At 39.1% G+C, this 14436-nt stretch overlaps 2 protein-coding genes across 2 annotated transcripts; both read right to left on the minus strand.

Annotated features, from left to right (window-relative positions):
- Positions 1 to 2512: 2512 nt before the first annotated feature.
- Positions 2513 to 4673, minus strand: LOC103339718 (tyrosine-protein phosphatase RLPH2-like). The gene is made up of 4 exons (XM_008243056.3): positions 4032 to 4673; positions 3494 to 3561; positions 3100 to 3279; positions 2513 to 2894 (listed from the first exon to the last, which is right to left on the minus strand). The coding sequence occupies exons 1-4, from the start codon at positions 4558 to 4560 to the stop codon at positions 2724 to 2726; spliced, it is 948 nt and encodes a 315-aa protein (XP_008241278.2). The 5' UTR covers positions 4561 to 4673; the 3' UTR covers positions 2513 to 2723.
- Positions 4674 to 6358: 1685 nt separating this feature from the next.
- On the minus strand, positions 6359 to 14004 carry LOC103339717 (pleiotropic drug resistance protein 2-like). The gene is made up of 20 exons (XM_089042533.1): positions 13160 to 14004; positions 12890 to 13010; positions 12664 to 12752; positions 12299 to 12383; positions 11888 to 12178; positions 11680 to 11770; positions 10661 to 11561; positions 10338 to 10498; positions 10096 to 10199; positions 9779 to 9944; positions 9607 to 9678; positions 9325 to 9461; positions 8841 to 9173; positions 8437 to 8727; positions 8252 to 8335; positions 8031 to 8164; positions 7697 to 7924; positions 7355 to 7526; positions 6983 to 7237; positions 6359 to 6883 (listed from the first exon to the last, which is right to left on the minus strand). The coding sequence occupies exons 1-20, from the start codon at positions 13537 to 13539 to the stop codon at positions 6614 to 6616; spliced, it is 4365 nt and encodes a 1454-aa protein (XP_088898659.1). The 5' UTR covers positions 13540 to 14004; the 3' UTR covers positions 6359 to 6613.
- Positions 14005 to 14436: the final 432 nt, after the last annotated feature.

A 14436-nucleotide genomic window follows, 5' to 3' on the forward strand; every position in this document is an offset into this window, starting at 1 on the left:
AACAAAGGTCCTTTCCATAGTCGAAAAGACCAAATAAAGGTCCTTTATGTGATACTATTTTTGGATGAAATTAATTTCTTGTTATCTTTACATGAGTTACAATTTGATTGGGTAATGGTTAATACAAATTTATCTAGTTTATGCTGATTGTTACTTCACACCAAATTGGAAATGACACAATTTGCTACTATGGATATGGAATTGGTAAAAAGTTTATTTATTTATTTTTAGTATCAGCGGTTGGGGAATGGGAGTTTACACAAATTTTCATTGGGTGTCTGGGTTTTGAATCTCTGCCCAAATGGGTGGAGACATGACATAGCCTATTTAACTTGAGGAGGGATTTTCACTCCCTTTTTCTCTATTTTTCTTCATGTTATTATAACCGTTGGTCTAGATTGAATCCGAATTGAAATCCCAAAAAAGAAAAAAGAAAAAGGATTATCAATGTAGAATTAGTTGCATGTATCTGAAGTTCGAAATAGTATCGATATTGGGTAAGAGACTGATAGTCCGTCTCTTTTAATTGTGATAACTGCTCTTAATTACTCCTACTATAAGCCCACTAACATGTACTCTCTTTTTCTTGTTGAGAAATTCTATGATTGCATTCATAATTCAGCTAAAAATGTCACTAGCCACAAATGGCCCATACAAACTAGCCACAAAATGACCATTACAATAACGGAGCGGTCTAATATCAAAATTAAGGCAATCTGGTGCGTCTCCACTAACGATCAGGCAGGATCGAAGAAACTTTGACATAGGCATCCCAACTAAGATTGCAAACTTAGAATAATAAAAAAAAGATAAAACTTGAAAAAACCAAGCCAAAACAATACAAATAAAACTCTCATAAAGGAAAAATGAAAAGCTCTCACAAAGGAGAGATGAAAAACTCTCACAAAAGGAGATGTGAAAACTATACTAAGAACCCAAAGAGTCTCTGCAACTTATTCCAAACATAAAGAAATTGCAAAAAAGATGATGGTGGAGATCCGACGCAGAAATGTAAGTGAAGATCCGACATTGAGCCGCAACAGCCTATAATGGTTGGATGAAAATTATAAAAAAACTAAGACAAATAGGAAAAACCTTTTGTCTTTGAAAATGGGGAAAGAGGTGAGAGGAGAAAGAAAATAGGGGAGAGGGGGGAAGAACAATGGCTTCCTCCCCCCTCAAAGTGGAAAAGGCTCTAGAGTGTTTTTTGAGAGAAAGGGGGCTAGGATTTTTTTGGGAGGACTGAATTCCACTGACATGTACTATTAAGAAGGGAATCAACTAGAAAATTTTGTAGGTAAATCAAGAGGAGTATGTCATGCATTAATTCCGTTTCCCCGCTGATATATATAGTCACACCCCCTCTCATTATCAAGTACCAAAAATGAAGTCCCTTCATCACCTAACCACCACAACCGACAGTTTTGCTCTCACAAGAGAGATTTATGTTTCATTACTATAAGTATATCCTTGAGGTTATAAAAGCAAATTACAGTGTGCCTATTAGTATATATATTGGCATGTAATTTCAGCCATTGTGTGACTCGGTTTCTCTCTCTCTGTCTCCCCAGTCACTATCATGGCCTTCGTTTTCGGTTGATTATTTTTGAAATCCCATTGGCTAACCTATGGCCCAGGTAATACCCTACTTGCAACGTAAATTTAGCCCATTGTATTTTCAAATCCTGGTCCGTCCATTGCTATGAGATTTACATGTAGAGGTCATATTTTGCTGCAACTCGCACATGCAGAAAAGGAATGATCCTCGGAAAGGAATATGCCTTCCATCAAAGGAGGCATTTGGCATTTTGGCTGCATCAAATCATTGAGGCAGATTATTGACAACAAGACACTAGTGGGAAGTGAAGTGTAATCGTTTGGTTCCTAGTGCGATTTGTCACTTGTCACTGTGCTTTTTGCATAAGAATGGGAATAGCTACAATAACAATGTTAGCTCTACCTCTACAGTAATGGTCTGTTTTGGAAGGGTTGATTCAGAACTAAAAGCCCTTTTGAAAACATTTGACAAAAAAACTTGTTTTGGGGTCATAAAAGTGTTTTCTGAGGATGCTTCTTCATGAAGCACTTTTATTTTTAACAAAAATTTCAATGTGCTTATAATAAAAGCACTTACGAACATGAGTGCTTTCTACAAAAGCAGACCAAAACGAGCCCTTACTTCCATCAAACTCTTATTGTAACCTTGCATCATGTGTGTTTGATCCATTCTAGTATATAACTGCAACATTAGTTTCTAACAACGTTTGATGCACCAACTATTTCTCTCAAGGAGATTTCATCTCCTATTTAAGCTACATAGTTTACAATTTTATCATTTACGAACTGATGTGACATGTGCACAAAGAAAAAAAAAGACAGATACGATCGAGTATGACAGAGGTAATGTTCCAGTTTCTCTGGTTTGGTATTGAATGGCTCAAGCAGGCAAGAACAAAAACAAGAAAAAGGGAAAAAGGGAGGATTTGGAACTTGGAAGGCGGATAAGGTGAGGTGGAAGAACAAAACTGCTGTGAAGCTTCAATATATTTCAAAGGTTCACACAAATTATATCATTATAAAATGATGCACCTGAACAATTTCTGATATACTAGCTGGTAACCAACATGTTCCATGCCTTGATTATAGGCTTTGCCAAAATTTTATAGCAAATAGATAGCTTATTATGAGTCTATGACAATTTAGTATGCACCACAGAGTTGAAACTAGTTTGCCAAAACATCGGTATTGCGGACTATCTTCATGGAGGGGAGCACAACTGCAGCCACTGGTCTTTCCTCCATACCACCGCCTTCATCAATGATCAGCCTGAGCCCTTCAATATGAAGTTTCCCGTGATGACCGCTTACGACAACTGTTGGATTCTCTGTCAGTTCCTATGAGATACAAAAACACCAAAAATCTAGAGAATTCAGTTGCATTCCATTGTATGAGGATGTATAGCTTATCTCAGTCAACCCACAAACATGAAATTTTCATCATTGAATGTACGCAATCTATAGAACACAAAATCACGGGACAATAAACTGGGAAGGTTTCATTAAAGTGGAATGCTGATGTTAAGAGGTAGAGAGCCATCACCTTTGGTATATTCCATACATTTTTCCTGCCACTCAAAGCCTCTATCTTAGGCACCCGGGTGTCTCTGGCTCTCAAAAATTCCAACTGCTGTTTGACGTCCTTATCTTTCTCTAAACCAGCGTGCACTGCGATCAATTTGCAGTGTTTGATTCCATCCTCAGTCTCTACACACACATCATCCTGGAAAAAATGCACATCATCAAGACCCACTAAGCTTCAGCATGTGTTCCTATGGTTCTCAATTACTGCATTCTGCTCCAGGACACACAAAAGAATGGGAAAGTGAACCAGTTGAAATTTAAGTTTTCTTCTCACGTTTTACACAATGACTCTAGTCAGATGCAATTGAGGGTCCTGAAAAAATTAAGATAAGAGGAAATAAAACAGGGCTGACCTCTTCATGGACCCAAACCATATCAGCAAGAAACTTCTTATGTTCATCAGGAACTGCCTTAACCAAATCTGTCCACAACAATTGTTCTTCCAATTTAGAAAGTAACAAAACAAAATCCTAGCACTGAATTAACTAATAAAGCACACAATCCAGTCCAACTCCAAGTATAGACAGCTAGCTGACCACATAAAATTATTGAATACCTTTAAGTTAATAACACAATTGTAAGCTCATAGTTTAGCAAACCCAACTTGGCATTTGTCAATTGCTATTGAAGAGAACTGGAAATCACATGATTTGAATACAAAATACTTGAAAAATTAAGAGACCCATCGGCTGCCTTCAAATAGCTAAAAGAACATGGATCAAGCACAACCATTTCATTGCAAATTGAACCAATAAAAAATAATTCATAACCACTCAAAACCAACAAACAGAGAATCAAACAAAATCAAAACACAGAGACCCCATCAACACAAAAAAAACCATGAATCAAACAAATCAAGCAAATCAAAATTCTTAATATTGAAACTCATACCAGCAGAACCATGAGGAACCCCATAAGACGCAAAGGTGGGCCCAGCATCATAAATCGAACCTTTGTACTGGGTATTTTTGGCTGCATTAAACTTGTCCTTGATACTACCAGCCCATCTCCTACCTTGCAAGTGCATTCTCTCATACCCATCACCCTTAAACCACCCTTCTCTCTCTTCATTGGCCTCATACTCCTTCCAAGCCACAGAAAACTCAGAGCCATCCAAAGGCTTAGGCAGGACCCCCACAAAGGCTGCAAAGGCCAGGTCATGGTTCCCAGACAGAAACACGTGTCTCTGATTTGGGTACTTGGAGGGCAGAGAGATGAGAAAGTCCAAAACTTTTTTGGTGTCTGGGCCGCGGTCACAATAATCACCCAAGAAAATTATGAGGGCAGCGTTGAAATCTGAAGGGTCGATTGTGGTTTGAAGATTGGACCAGAGATTTTGGAGCTTGGTGTAGAAGCCATGGGTGTCGCCTACGCAGCAGACCACCCTGGGTTTCGTTGTGCAGGCTTTTGGTTCAGACATAATTTTTCTGTCTTCGTCTTCTGTGAGATGCCTGATGTATCTGTGTACGTGGAAGTTTGAGTTTTTAGGCTAATGGTTGTTGGGCTGGACTTTTTGGAGGTTGAAATCTTGGGGTTATATACGTGGTGGTGTTTGTGGCTGTGATAGCGGTTGTTTAGTAAGCATAACCTGTCTGGAAAAAATTACCATATTTATTAGGGTAAACTGCCGAATACTTAATGAACTATAATGCTTGTCGAAATGTCCATCATGAATTATTTTTTCAGCCAATTTAATCATCATGCTATTTCAAATGGCCAATTTAGCCCCTGCTGTCAAGTTTTATACTTCCATCCAACTTTCTATTAATTATAAAGGTAAGTTTGTCATTTTACATTGACAATATCAACAAATAATAAAGAAAATATAAAATCATGATTTCTTCTCTCTTTCTCACTTCTTTTTTTTATGTTCTTTTTCCTTTTCCTTCTTCTTCATCCCTCTCTTTGGACACAAACCTTCATCAAATTTTTTTTTCCCAGATCTGCAATCCTATCACTGATGAGGAATCAGAAAAACCAGGTGGCACTTCGTCTTTGAAGGTATCACCCCGGACCCGAGCTGGGTTATTGCGAGTGCTGGGAGGCTTGCACCGAATTTGTGGGTGCCATTGCTTTTGATGGGGAGTTGATGGCTGTACAAGCTTAACCTCCCAACTCTATCTCCACCTCCTTCCTCGTTGGTTCAGTGAGCCACCAAATTCTGAGATAAACTCCAAATAGCTATTTTATCAAAAGCCCTTTTGTCAATTCCAAAAACTCAATTTACCAGAAACTCTGAATACCATAAACTCAATTTAGCCCAAAACTTTTGAAACTCAAATCACCCAATTGCTGTTGCAGACCATCAAGCCATGGTTTGTAAATTTCTAAACTCAAAACCCAGAAAGAGGAAGGAGAAGAAATCCCTAAACCCAAATTGGTTTGCTTGAGAACATTGCAAATTAATCTCCATGGTAGTGTTGTAGAGGTGGGTATATCTTCAAGTCCTCCTCCTTCTCCACCTTCGCTGTTGCTCTTTCACTGGAAAAACATCCGCATCTCTTTCACTGAAAAAACCTTGCAGATATGGGATTGTAGAGAGAGGGTTTAGGGGATGCGGTGGGGAAGACGTTGATTGCTATGGTTTTTTTGTTTTTTGTTTTTTGCCTTTTTAGTTTTTAAAGACTTAATTATTTTTAACGGAAAATTGGAAGAAATTATATGGAAACTAATAGCATGGGCTAAATTGGCTATTTAAAATAGTCTGATTGTTAAATTGGCTGAAAAAATAATTCATGGCGGACATTTCGACAAGCGTTATAGTCCAGAGGAGTTTTTATTTACCCTATTTATTAACCACTATTTTTTATAAAAGTAATTTACAAAAAATAAATGGTAAGTTCTGTAAATATGATACAAGTAGCATTACTTCTTGTGATTTACGTAAATCACTTCCATTTATATAAAATGTATAATTAATAATTTGATAAGCTATGACCAATAGAGTGTTAGTTGGATTGGCTTGGATCTTTGGTGTGCTTCAAAGTGGTCTGAATTTACCCTCATGGTACGTGTGTGTGAGTTTTCCTCCCTCGCCCTATTTTCAGGGTTTAGCATCTCAATGAGAAATTGCTGTTCAATTTGGCTCATTTGTATGGTTTTACAATTATTTGGTTACTTATTTTGTTGGTAGCTTTAGGGGTTGGATGGGAGAGTGTTTACACTACATTGGAAAGAACAGATTGTTTAGGAAAAAAAGAAAAGAAAAGAAACATTCATGATCAAGAAAAATAATAGATCTCATTTTGGATACAGTAAATTATATAGCACAAACAATACTCAGTTTACATCAAAGCATTTTGCCTGTGCCTATTATACCTGAATTGTAACCGCTCATGTGGAAAAACCAGGACAAAAGAATGCCATAATACACAAAAATGGGGCAACTGTTTTGTTTCCCTCATCCTTGACTAACAGAAAATACTATCCTATTTTTCTAAGACTCTGAGAATTGTAGAAGCGAAGCTGTTTATTTATCTCCTTTGGAAGTTGAGGAACTTGATGCCATAGGCGAACACAAAGAAGAAAAGCAGAACCCAGCCAACGTGTGCTGCGGCGACAGCTGGCAGGAAGTCATGCTCAAAACCCAAGTCATCCTTGAGGAACTTCTTCAATGGCATGGTACCATCTCCAGGTAGCACAAGATCAGCATTTTTGTCACCCACTTGAGAGGTCACAAGGCCATAAAGTGTCCAGGCCACAGGTGAAGCCCAGTAGTACCACCTCCACCAGATAGGAATTTGCTGCAACGGATTGTAAAATATAAGCTCTTGTTATGCAAACACAAAATAGAGATTCAAAGTTGCTGTGGAATTTTGAAGTTTAATTTATATATCCCGTACCGGCCTAGGAATGAGAAAGCCGGAAAACAAGTTCCAGAAACTGAGGAAGAAGGACATAACAATGGCAGCAATCTGGTGGCCTGGAGTTAGTGCAACCACCATCATACCATACATTGTGAAGTAGACGAAGCACATTAGAATGTAGTAGTAGAACCACAGGAATTTGCCTACTTTCCACTCAAATCCAATCATAGAATAGAGGAGAAGAGTGTAAATAAAAGTTTGAATTGCAACATAGATTGTCTCTATGGCCACCTGCAAAACAAGGGAGATAAGTCTTCAATGAAGTAAACAGAATTGAACATATCTGCTAAACTCATCAGCTTTACAAAGAAAAAAATTTCTAAACTATTTGCCAATTGTATATATTACCTGAGCAAATGCATAAGGCAGTTCAGAATACATCCCGGCAGCTCTTTCGCGGTAGAAAACTGTTCTTTCGATAGCAACAACAGATTGGACCGCGGAAGCATTGGTGGCTCCAAGGAAAAGCACAGCAGCATACATGGCTCCCAAAAGGTTCATGAGATCTTGCTGTTGGGTTCTGTTATAAGATAATTTTAATTTACATCAAACCAGATGCCAATAATATGATTTTGTTAATTATGCAGTTCGAATCGATCAATTGTACAGGGTCTTCAAGGGCACATGCATTTTCTTCTAACCAAAAAACTAAGGAATTAAATGAATTAGTCCAAGGAAACCAGAGCTTACGTCTGCTGTCCCTTTTGCCAGAAGATAAGACCAAATAAACAACCAATGACTATTGTCATAAAGAATCGAATGGCATTGTACTGAGGGTTTCTCCAATAAGACCAATGCATTTTCCAGAAAGAGGCTTTGCACTGAACAGAGAAAGGTTGGGAGTATTTGGTTGGGAAGTAGAGATCCTTGGACCCTGGCGCCGCAGTACTAAGATCTTTGATAAGTTCCTGGTTCCTCCTAAAAGAACGTCGAGAAGAAGAGTGAGAATCATAAAACTAGAAATCCGAGGCTACCTGAGAAAGCAATTATCATTCAGAGAAAAGAAAAAGAAATTCAGGCTTACTGGTAAAGTGAGGAGTTGGCATAAATGTCTGCAAAGTCCACATCAAGTTGAGCCTCAACTGCAGGAGCAGTGACCTCAAGCATCCATGTAGCAGGATTGTAACCATCTTTGATCTTAGTGACCCCTGGGACGGCCTGTAGTTGGTTATAGATATGAGTCCATAGTGCATTAAAATCACTAATGAAGGATGTATACAAAATAAGAACCAAAGGAAAACTCACTTCAAAATATTCTACAAGCTTGTGAGATTGGCGACCGAGAGGTCCAGCATAAATGACTTGTCCTCCACGTTTCATCAGAAGTAACTGTGGCAAGTACAAATCAGGTTGAAAATATGTAAGATGGATTTACAGAGAGAAAAGAGAAAGACATTGAGGTAATGAGAGTCTTGGAAATTGAGTGACACCTCATCGAAAGCTTCAAAAATATCTATACTTGGCTGGTGAATTGTGCAGACGACAGTTCTCCCCGTGTCCACTGTGTTTCTCACAGTACGCATAACAATAGCAGCAGCCCTGGCATCAAGCCCAGATGTTGGTTCATCCATGAAAATGATAGAGGGGTTGGCAACCAGCTCCACAGCTATGGTTAATCTCTTCCTTTGTTCTGTTGAAAGACCATCTATTCCTGGAAGGCCAACGAGAGCATCTCTTATTGGGTTAAGCTCAACCAGTTCCATGACTTCTTCAACAAACATCTGTGTCCCCATTAAAAAGGAAAATGATCAGACGTGGGATCATTTAAAAATAGGATTCCAAAGAAGATTCTGGTGAGGTCTAGCAAGGGATAATCATAGACCACACAACATACCTTTCGTGTTTGTGTCTTTACTTCTGAAGTAAGACGGAGCCAGGCTGAATACAGGAGAGATTCGTAGACGGTAACATGAGGCGAATGAATGTCATTCTGTTCACAATAACCGCTAACACGAGCAAATGTTTCTTGGTTCTTTGGATAACCAGAGATGCTAATGCTCCCTTCAATATAGCCACCAGTCTTTCTTCCCGCTAAGACGTCCATAAGAGTTGTCTTTCCAGCACCACTAACACCTACAAGTGCTGTCAATATGCCTGGTCTAAAAGCACCGCTGACATCTCGTAGCAGTTGAAGGCGATCTTCTTCAACTCCTTGACTCTTCATTTCCTGAAATGAGATACCAGATGTTCACTTCAGCATAAACCCTTTAACTATTTGTATTAAACGTTAACTTCTTCCATTGAAAAGGAGGCTGTTTCTTAATCGAAAAGGAGTATGTAAAACATCAGTAGTGAAATGTTTAAAATGAATGACTTACAGCAGGCATATCCACGTAGTAGTTCACATGGTTAAACGCAAGTGAAAGGGGTTGGAAGGGCAAAACCATTCCTTTCTTTGGTGCATGATCTGAACCACCAACAATTTCTGAATAACTTTTCACTGCCATATCTATATCTGTAATTATTCATGAAAAGGTCAGGCATATAACAATTTCTTTTCAATATTAATCACAAATTATGATGTCCTTTTCCGTCAGAATGCTCAAACTTTTGATGGAAAAGAAACCAAAAACTATAGGGGAGAAGACAAATGTGCAAACCTTCACTTGATGTCTTCTTTCTCTTTCCCTCACTTTCATCATCAGCTATGACAGCTTTTGTATCTCCAAGAGCTGATTGATTTCCAAATGTAAAAAAAGAAGAGGGTTGTCAATTGTGGAACTTCATTTCCATAAATGAAAAAGAGTAGAATTTGAAATGAGATGAACTTACGGTTCAGAAAAGTCAATGCTGCAATGAAGAAAATGTTGAAGAGAAAAGAAAACCCAAATAGTGCTCCAACACATATCCAATACCAATATTCATCTGTGAAGAATCCTCTAGACTTGAGGAGGACTCTCCCAACTGTAGTTTCATTAATTCTCGGATCTGGATTTGGCTGCGGTCAATAAGAATTATCAATAATTGCTTACATGTTTGAGAATTCAAAGCTAATACACCATACATATATGTGAAACATATGCATGAGTGTGCTTGCATGGAATGAAAAATCGTCCAATGATGACAATCACACAACTGAGAAATCTTACTGCACTCCATCTTTTATCGAGAAATTCGTTCATGACGATTGCATTCTGTCCATACATCATAGGAGAGACATAGTAGCCCCATAACATCCAAGGCTCAAGGTCGTCTGCAGTCATAAGAAGAAAGATGGCTTAGATTGAATTCATTATATTGAACAACCATGAAAAATCTGAAACTTATTAAAACGTATCAACAACTTGCTTTAACTACAAGAAGGTGATTAAAGTTAAGATTGATCACATACTTTTGGCAACAATAAATCCGCCCAGCACAAATACCATTAGCAAAGTAAAGGTGCCAAGTGTATTTGCAACAACTTGTGTTCTTCCCAGTGCAGCAATGAACCGAAAGAGTGACAGAGCCATCTGATGTATGCCAAAGAATGCCAAGAACTGTTTGAAAAATCTGGAGCAGTGAAGAGTAAAGAAGTGTGAGTAAGTAGAACTCTGAACACACTAGTTGAAACCATAATCAAACTGAATTCCATAATTTAAATACGGTTTTTTTGGAGATGCTAGCAGCTGAAATTTATAAGATTTGGAAACTGAAAACGTGAACTTTATTTACCTGCTAGCAGCTGGAGCAAATCCAATGGTGTAATAGGTAAGAATGATCCATATCCCTGATTCCATAAATGATAGGGGGATCCTGAGGACCCAAATAGGCAATCCAAAAGCCCATGCAGGATAAAACAAGAAATCCCTCTGCTTATAGAAAACAGGAAGCCTGAAAACTGTCATTGCCAGTTCAGCCATACCATTAAACATCACATTAATCAGACTGAAAAACAGTGCACCGAAAAATTTTCCTCCATCTTGTACTCTGCCCACTGGCATTTCTGTCCTAAGGAACACAGTAAGGGCAATCAGTGACATGATTGTTATCTGGGTGGTCTTGAACACGTATACGAAAGAATTGCGCTTCATTAGCAGCCACTCCCTTGAAAAACATGCCTTGAACAATTCCCAGTTTGAAATACCATATTTCTCAGTTACCAGTGCAGCTGGATGAGCCCTGGACTTGTCATAAGGAACTCCAAGATCAGCTGCAAGCTGTTCGCCAGTGCGAAAAGAGCTGAAGGATTCAACAAACTCAGGAACTGCAATATATCTATAAGGTTGGTCCTTCTTAAACCAATATTGTTCTTGGTCCTTCTTGGATGTTACTTCTTGCAAAAAGTCAGCAACTCCTTTCCTTTCAGGGCATTTGAAGCCCATGTATTCAAAGAACTCTAGGACACTCTCGCGCAGGCCTTGGTACACAATCTGACCTTCGGAAAGTAAGATAAGGTCATCAAACAGCTCAAATGTCTCTGGTGCTGGCTGAAGAAGAGAGATGACCATGGTTACATCCATTATGTGAACCAATTGCCTCATGTATCTGCATATCTGAAAGGTAGTGGAACTGTCTAACCCTGTTGAAATTTCATCCATCAAAAGAACCTTTGCTGGTCCTACCAACATCTCCCCTGCATATTGTTCAAGCAAAATCCATTAGACTGGTATGTACAATTATAAATGGACCCAAATTGTATTAAACAAAAATTGATGTACAAAATTAGTAAAAATATGGCCCAAAGAACATACCAGTCGTCACACGCTTTTTCTGGCCGCCAGAAATACCCCTTCTCATATCATCACCAACCATAATATCAGCACAGATATCCAATCCAAGTATCTGTTGAAGATTTTATTTATTTTTTAATTAGTCAGAATTTCCAAATTCATTGGCTTGCTCAAAGATGAAATACATGTATACATAATACCAGCAGAAAAAATGGAGGCAAGTAAAAACCTTGAGAACATAATCTGTGACCAAACTAGTCTTCTGGCCTGACACTGAGGTGGCTTTCATGAATGCATCAATCTCAGGGTCTGGCTTAATTCCTGCTTCTTTCTCTCTTCTTGAGAGTTCTGCCAACATTTGATATCTACTTCCCACACCCAAACACCGCCCTGAGAAATCTAATGTCTCTCTCACTGTCATCTCTCCATAGTGAAGATCATGTTGACTGATATAAGCACATGTCCTCTTGGGAACAAACTCATTCAACTCATGACCACAGTAGGTGATTTTCCCAGACACCTGTTCACCATTTTAAAGCCATCAGCAAACAAATGGTAAAAGATAAACAGAACCCACAACCAAGCTTAGTGTGCAAACTAATACAGTAAAGAGGAGATTGTAAGAGAGAGAGAATTTTACCCTTAGGTCATCATCAAGCTTCCCTGCAAGTGCCAGTAACAAGGTTGTTTTGCCTGCACCTGGAGGACCCAGTAGTAGGGTCATCCTGGAAATTACCAAATCAGTTAGCAGTTAACATCATCAAACCAGTAGTTGAGTAAAGGACAAGCCAACACCATACACTTCCATGGAATGAAAGTACAAATCAATCATATGCCCAAATTTGAAAATAGTTGTTTGCATCAACCCCCAAGCCTATACACCGCAAACATTCTGTTTCTTTGGCTGTGTGCTCAGTCAAAATACCATTGACTGCTTGACAGCATCAACCCCATATCCTATCCTAATTGGAAAACAAAAAGACTTATAATTTCATATACATATACCTGGAGGGTCTCACTATTCCACTAACGTCTTTAAGTATCTGGATATTTCTCTTCTTTGATGGAGCAAGCTTAATCAATCCCAGAACACTCTGCAGCCCACAAAACCATTTCAGTAAGAGAACAAAATCAACCCCACAAAAATCTAAACCCAATAAAAAAACAAAACAAGTAGAAGTTTTATCAAGGAGAAGGAATTTATTCAAGATGAAACTTAAAGAAATTAAACCTCAATAGTGTTCAAGGTAGCATTAAGCAGAGTAGGCAGTGCTCTGCTCCCAACATATACATCTCCTTCGATGGACAGTTTCTCGAACCGAATATCAATCTTCGGAATCTCAATCCCCACCCTACACAACACAAACCAAAAAACCCAAAATTAAAAATTTTAAAAATAAAAAAGAAAAAGAAAAAAAAAGCAAAAGAATTTCCCTTTTGCAAGAAAAACAAAGACATGGGTTTTTAAGACAAAGTATCAAAGAGTCTCAGACAGACAGACCTATCAGTTCTGTCCCTAAGTCTCCTCAAAAACCTTTCATTGTCATCTTCCACAACCTTCAATATGCTCTCCATCAACTGCTTCTTATCCTGCATTCCCAGCTTGGTCACATCCACCTCATCAGTCACCACTTTGCCATTGTCAAGCACCTGCCTCAGCATCCCTCTTCTCAACCGATCATAAGTCGGCAGCCGCTCGATCGCGGCCCACCGGAGTTCTTCCTCCTCATCCTGCCGCCCGCTCCGGTTGAACACATCCGGCGGCGCCTGCCACACCTCCCGGAAGCTCGTGGAGGCCCAGCTCCGCTTGCTCCCGGAGGTCCAGCTCCTCCGGCTGCTGGTCGACCGCGCCAGATCATCCCCGGCTAAAGCCGCCGCCATTTCGATCCAGATATTATCACGACTGTTGGTATGACAACTCCTTAAGGACTCTCAACAGGCCCAACGGTTTTCTAAAAACCGCCGCAACAGACAGAAGACAACGGTTTCTAACAACCGCGCCAACAAAAACGGTTTCGATCTAATCCGACAGAGACAGCCTGGTTCTGTTAATCACTTGAGGTTTCCCCACCGTTTTCTAAATACGGCCGCCACGAGCAGTTTTGTGACAGCTACGTTTTAGAGACGCTCTTGACCAGTAGAGAAAGTAGTTGTACGGACTCAACCGCCGGTACTTTGGATGTTATAACAACATTAACAAAGCATCGCTGGCCATAGGACGTCGCATGTAGCTGTTGTGGCTGCCATGACTGGCCGCGTCATAGAGAGAGAGAGAGAGAGAGAGAGAGAGTGAGTGAGTGGTGTGGGGGGAGATTTTTGGGGAAGGTGATCAGAGAAAATGGACGTGGGGGGGTTATATTAGTAAATTCCATATTTATAGCGGCAGGGCTGCACTTCAGGTTTGAATTGAAGGAAGCTTCACATTGGTTGCTGATGTTGAGTATTTTATTTTCTTTATTTTCTTTTTGGTTTCTTTCTCGAGAGATTTCTTTTTCTTTTTTTTTAGACACTGCTTCTTCTACAGCTCCCTTTTGCTTCACTTTTAATATTAGGTACTCAATCTCATTGCTTATTGTATTGTTTTTTATGTTATTTTATGCAGTGTATATATGTTTGTGCACTTCTTTTGACAAGTGGGTGAAGCAAACTAGCAAGATTAAAAACTAAGTAACTTGAACTGCAGTAAAAAGTTGAAGCATGTTAATTCTAAGAAGACGGAATAATTTAGTGGAATTCGGTTGATTCAAATGGAAAAAGCCCATTGAGAAAATCAGATAC

Source organism: Prunus mume, linkage group LG8 (genome assembly GCF_029339155.1).
Source record: "Prunus mume cultivar Tortuosa linkage group LG8, ASM2933915v1, whole genome shotgun sequence".
Classification (NCBI taxonomy): domain Eukaryota; kingdom Viridiplantae; phylum Streptophyta; class Magnoliopsida; order Rosales; family Rosaceae; genus Prunus; species Prunus mume.

Coding starts and splice junctions, on each gene's coding strand:
- LOC103339718 (XM_008243056.3), bottom strand. CDS start 4,560: ATGTCTGAACCAAAAGCCTGCACAACGAAACCCAGGGTGGTCTGCTGC. Junction 3,280..3,493: donor TGGTTTGGGTCCATGAAGAG/GTCAGCCCTGTT, acceptor CATTTTTTCCAG/GATGATGTGTGTGTAGAGAC. Junction 2,895..3,099: donor ATGTATGGAATATACCAAAG/GTGATGGCTCTC, acceptor TGTATCTCATAG/GAACTGACAGAGAATCCAAC.
- LOC103339717 (XM_089042533.1), bottom strand. CDS start 13,539: ATGGCGGCGGCTTTAGCCGGGGATGATCTGGCGCGGTCGACCAGCAGC. Junction 10,200..10,337: donor CGGATTTATTGTTGCCAAAA/GTATGTGATCAA, acceptor TTATGACTGCAG/ACGACCTTGAGCCTTGGATG. Junction 8,336..8,436: donor TTTTTGAAGCTTTCGATGAG/GTGTCACTCAAT, acceptor TACTTGCCACAG/TTACTTCTGATGAAACGTGG.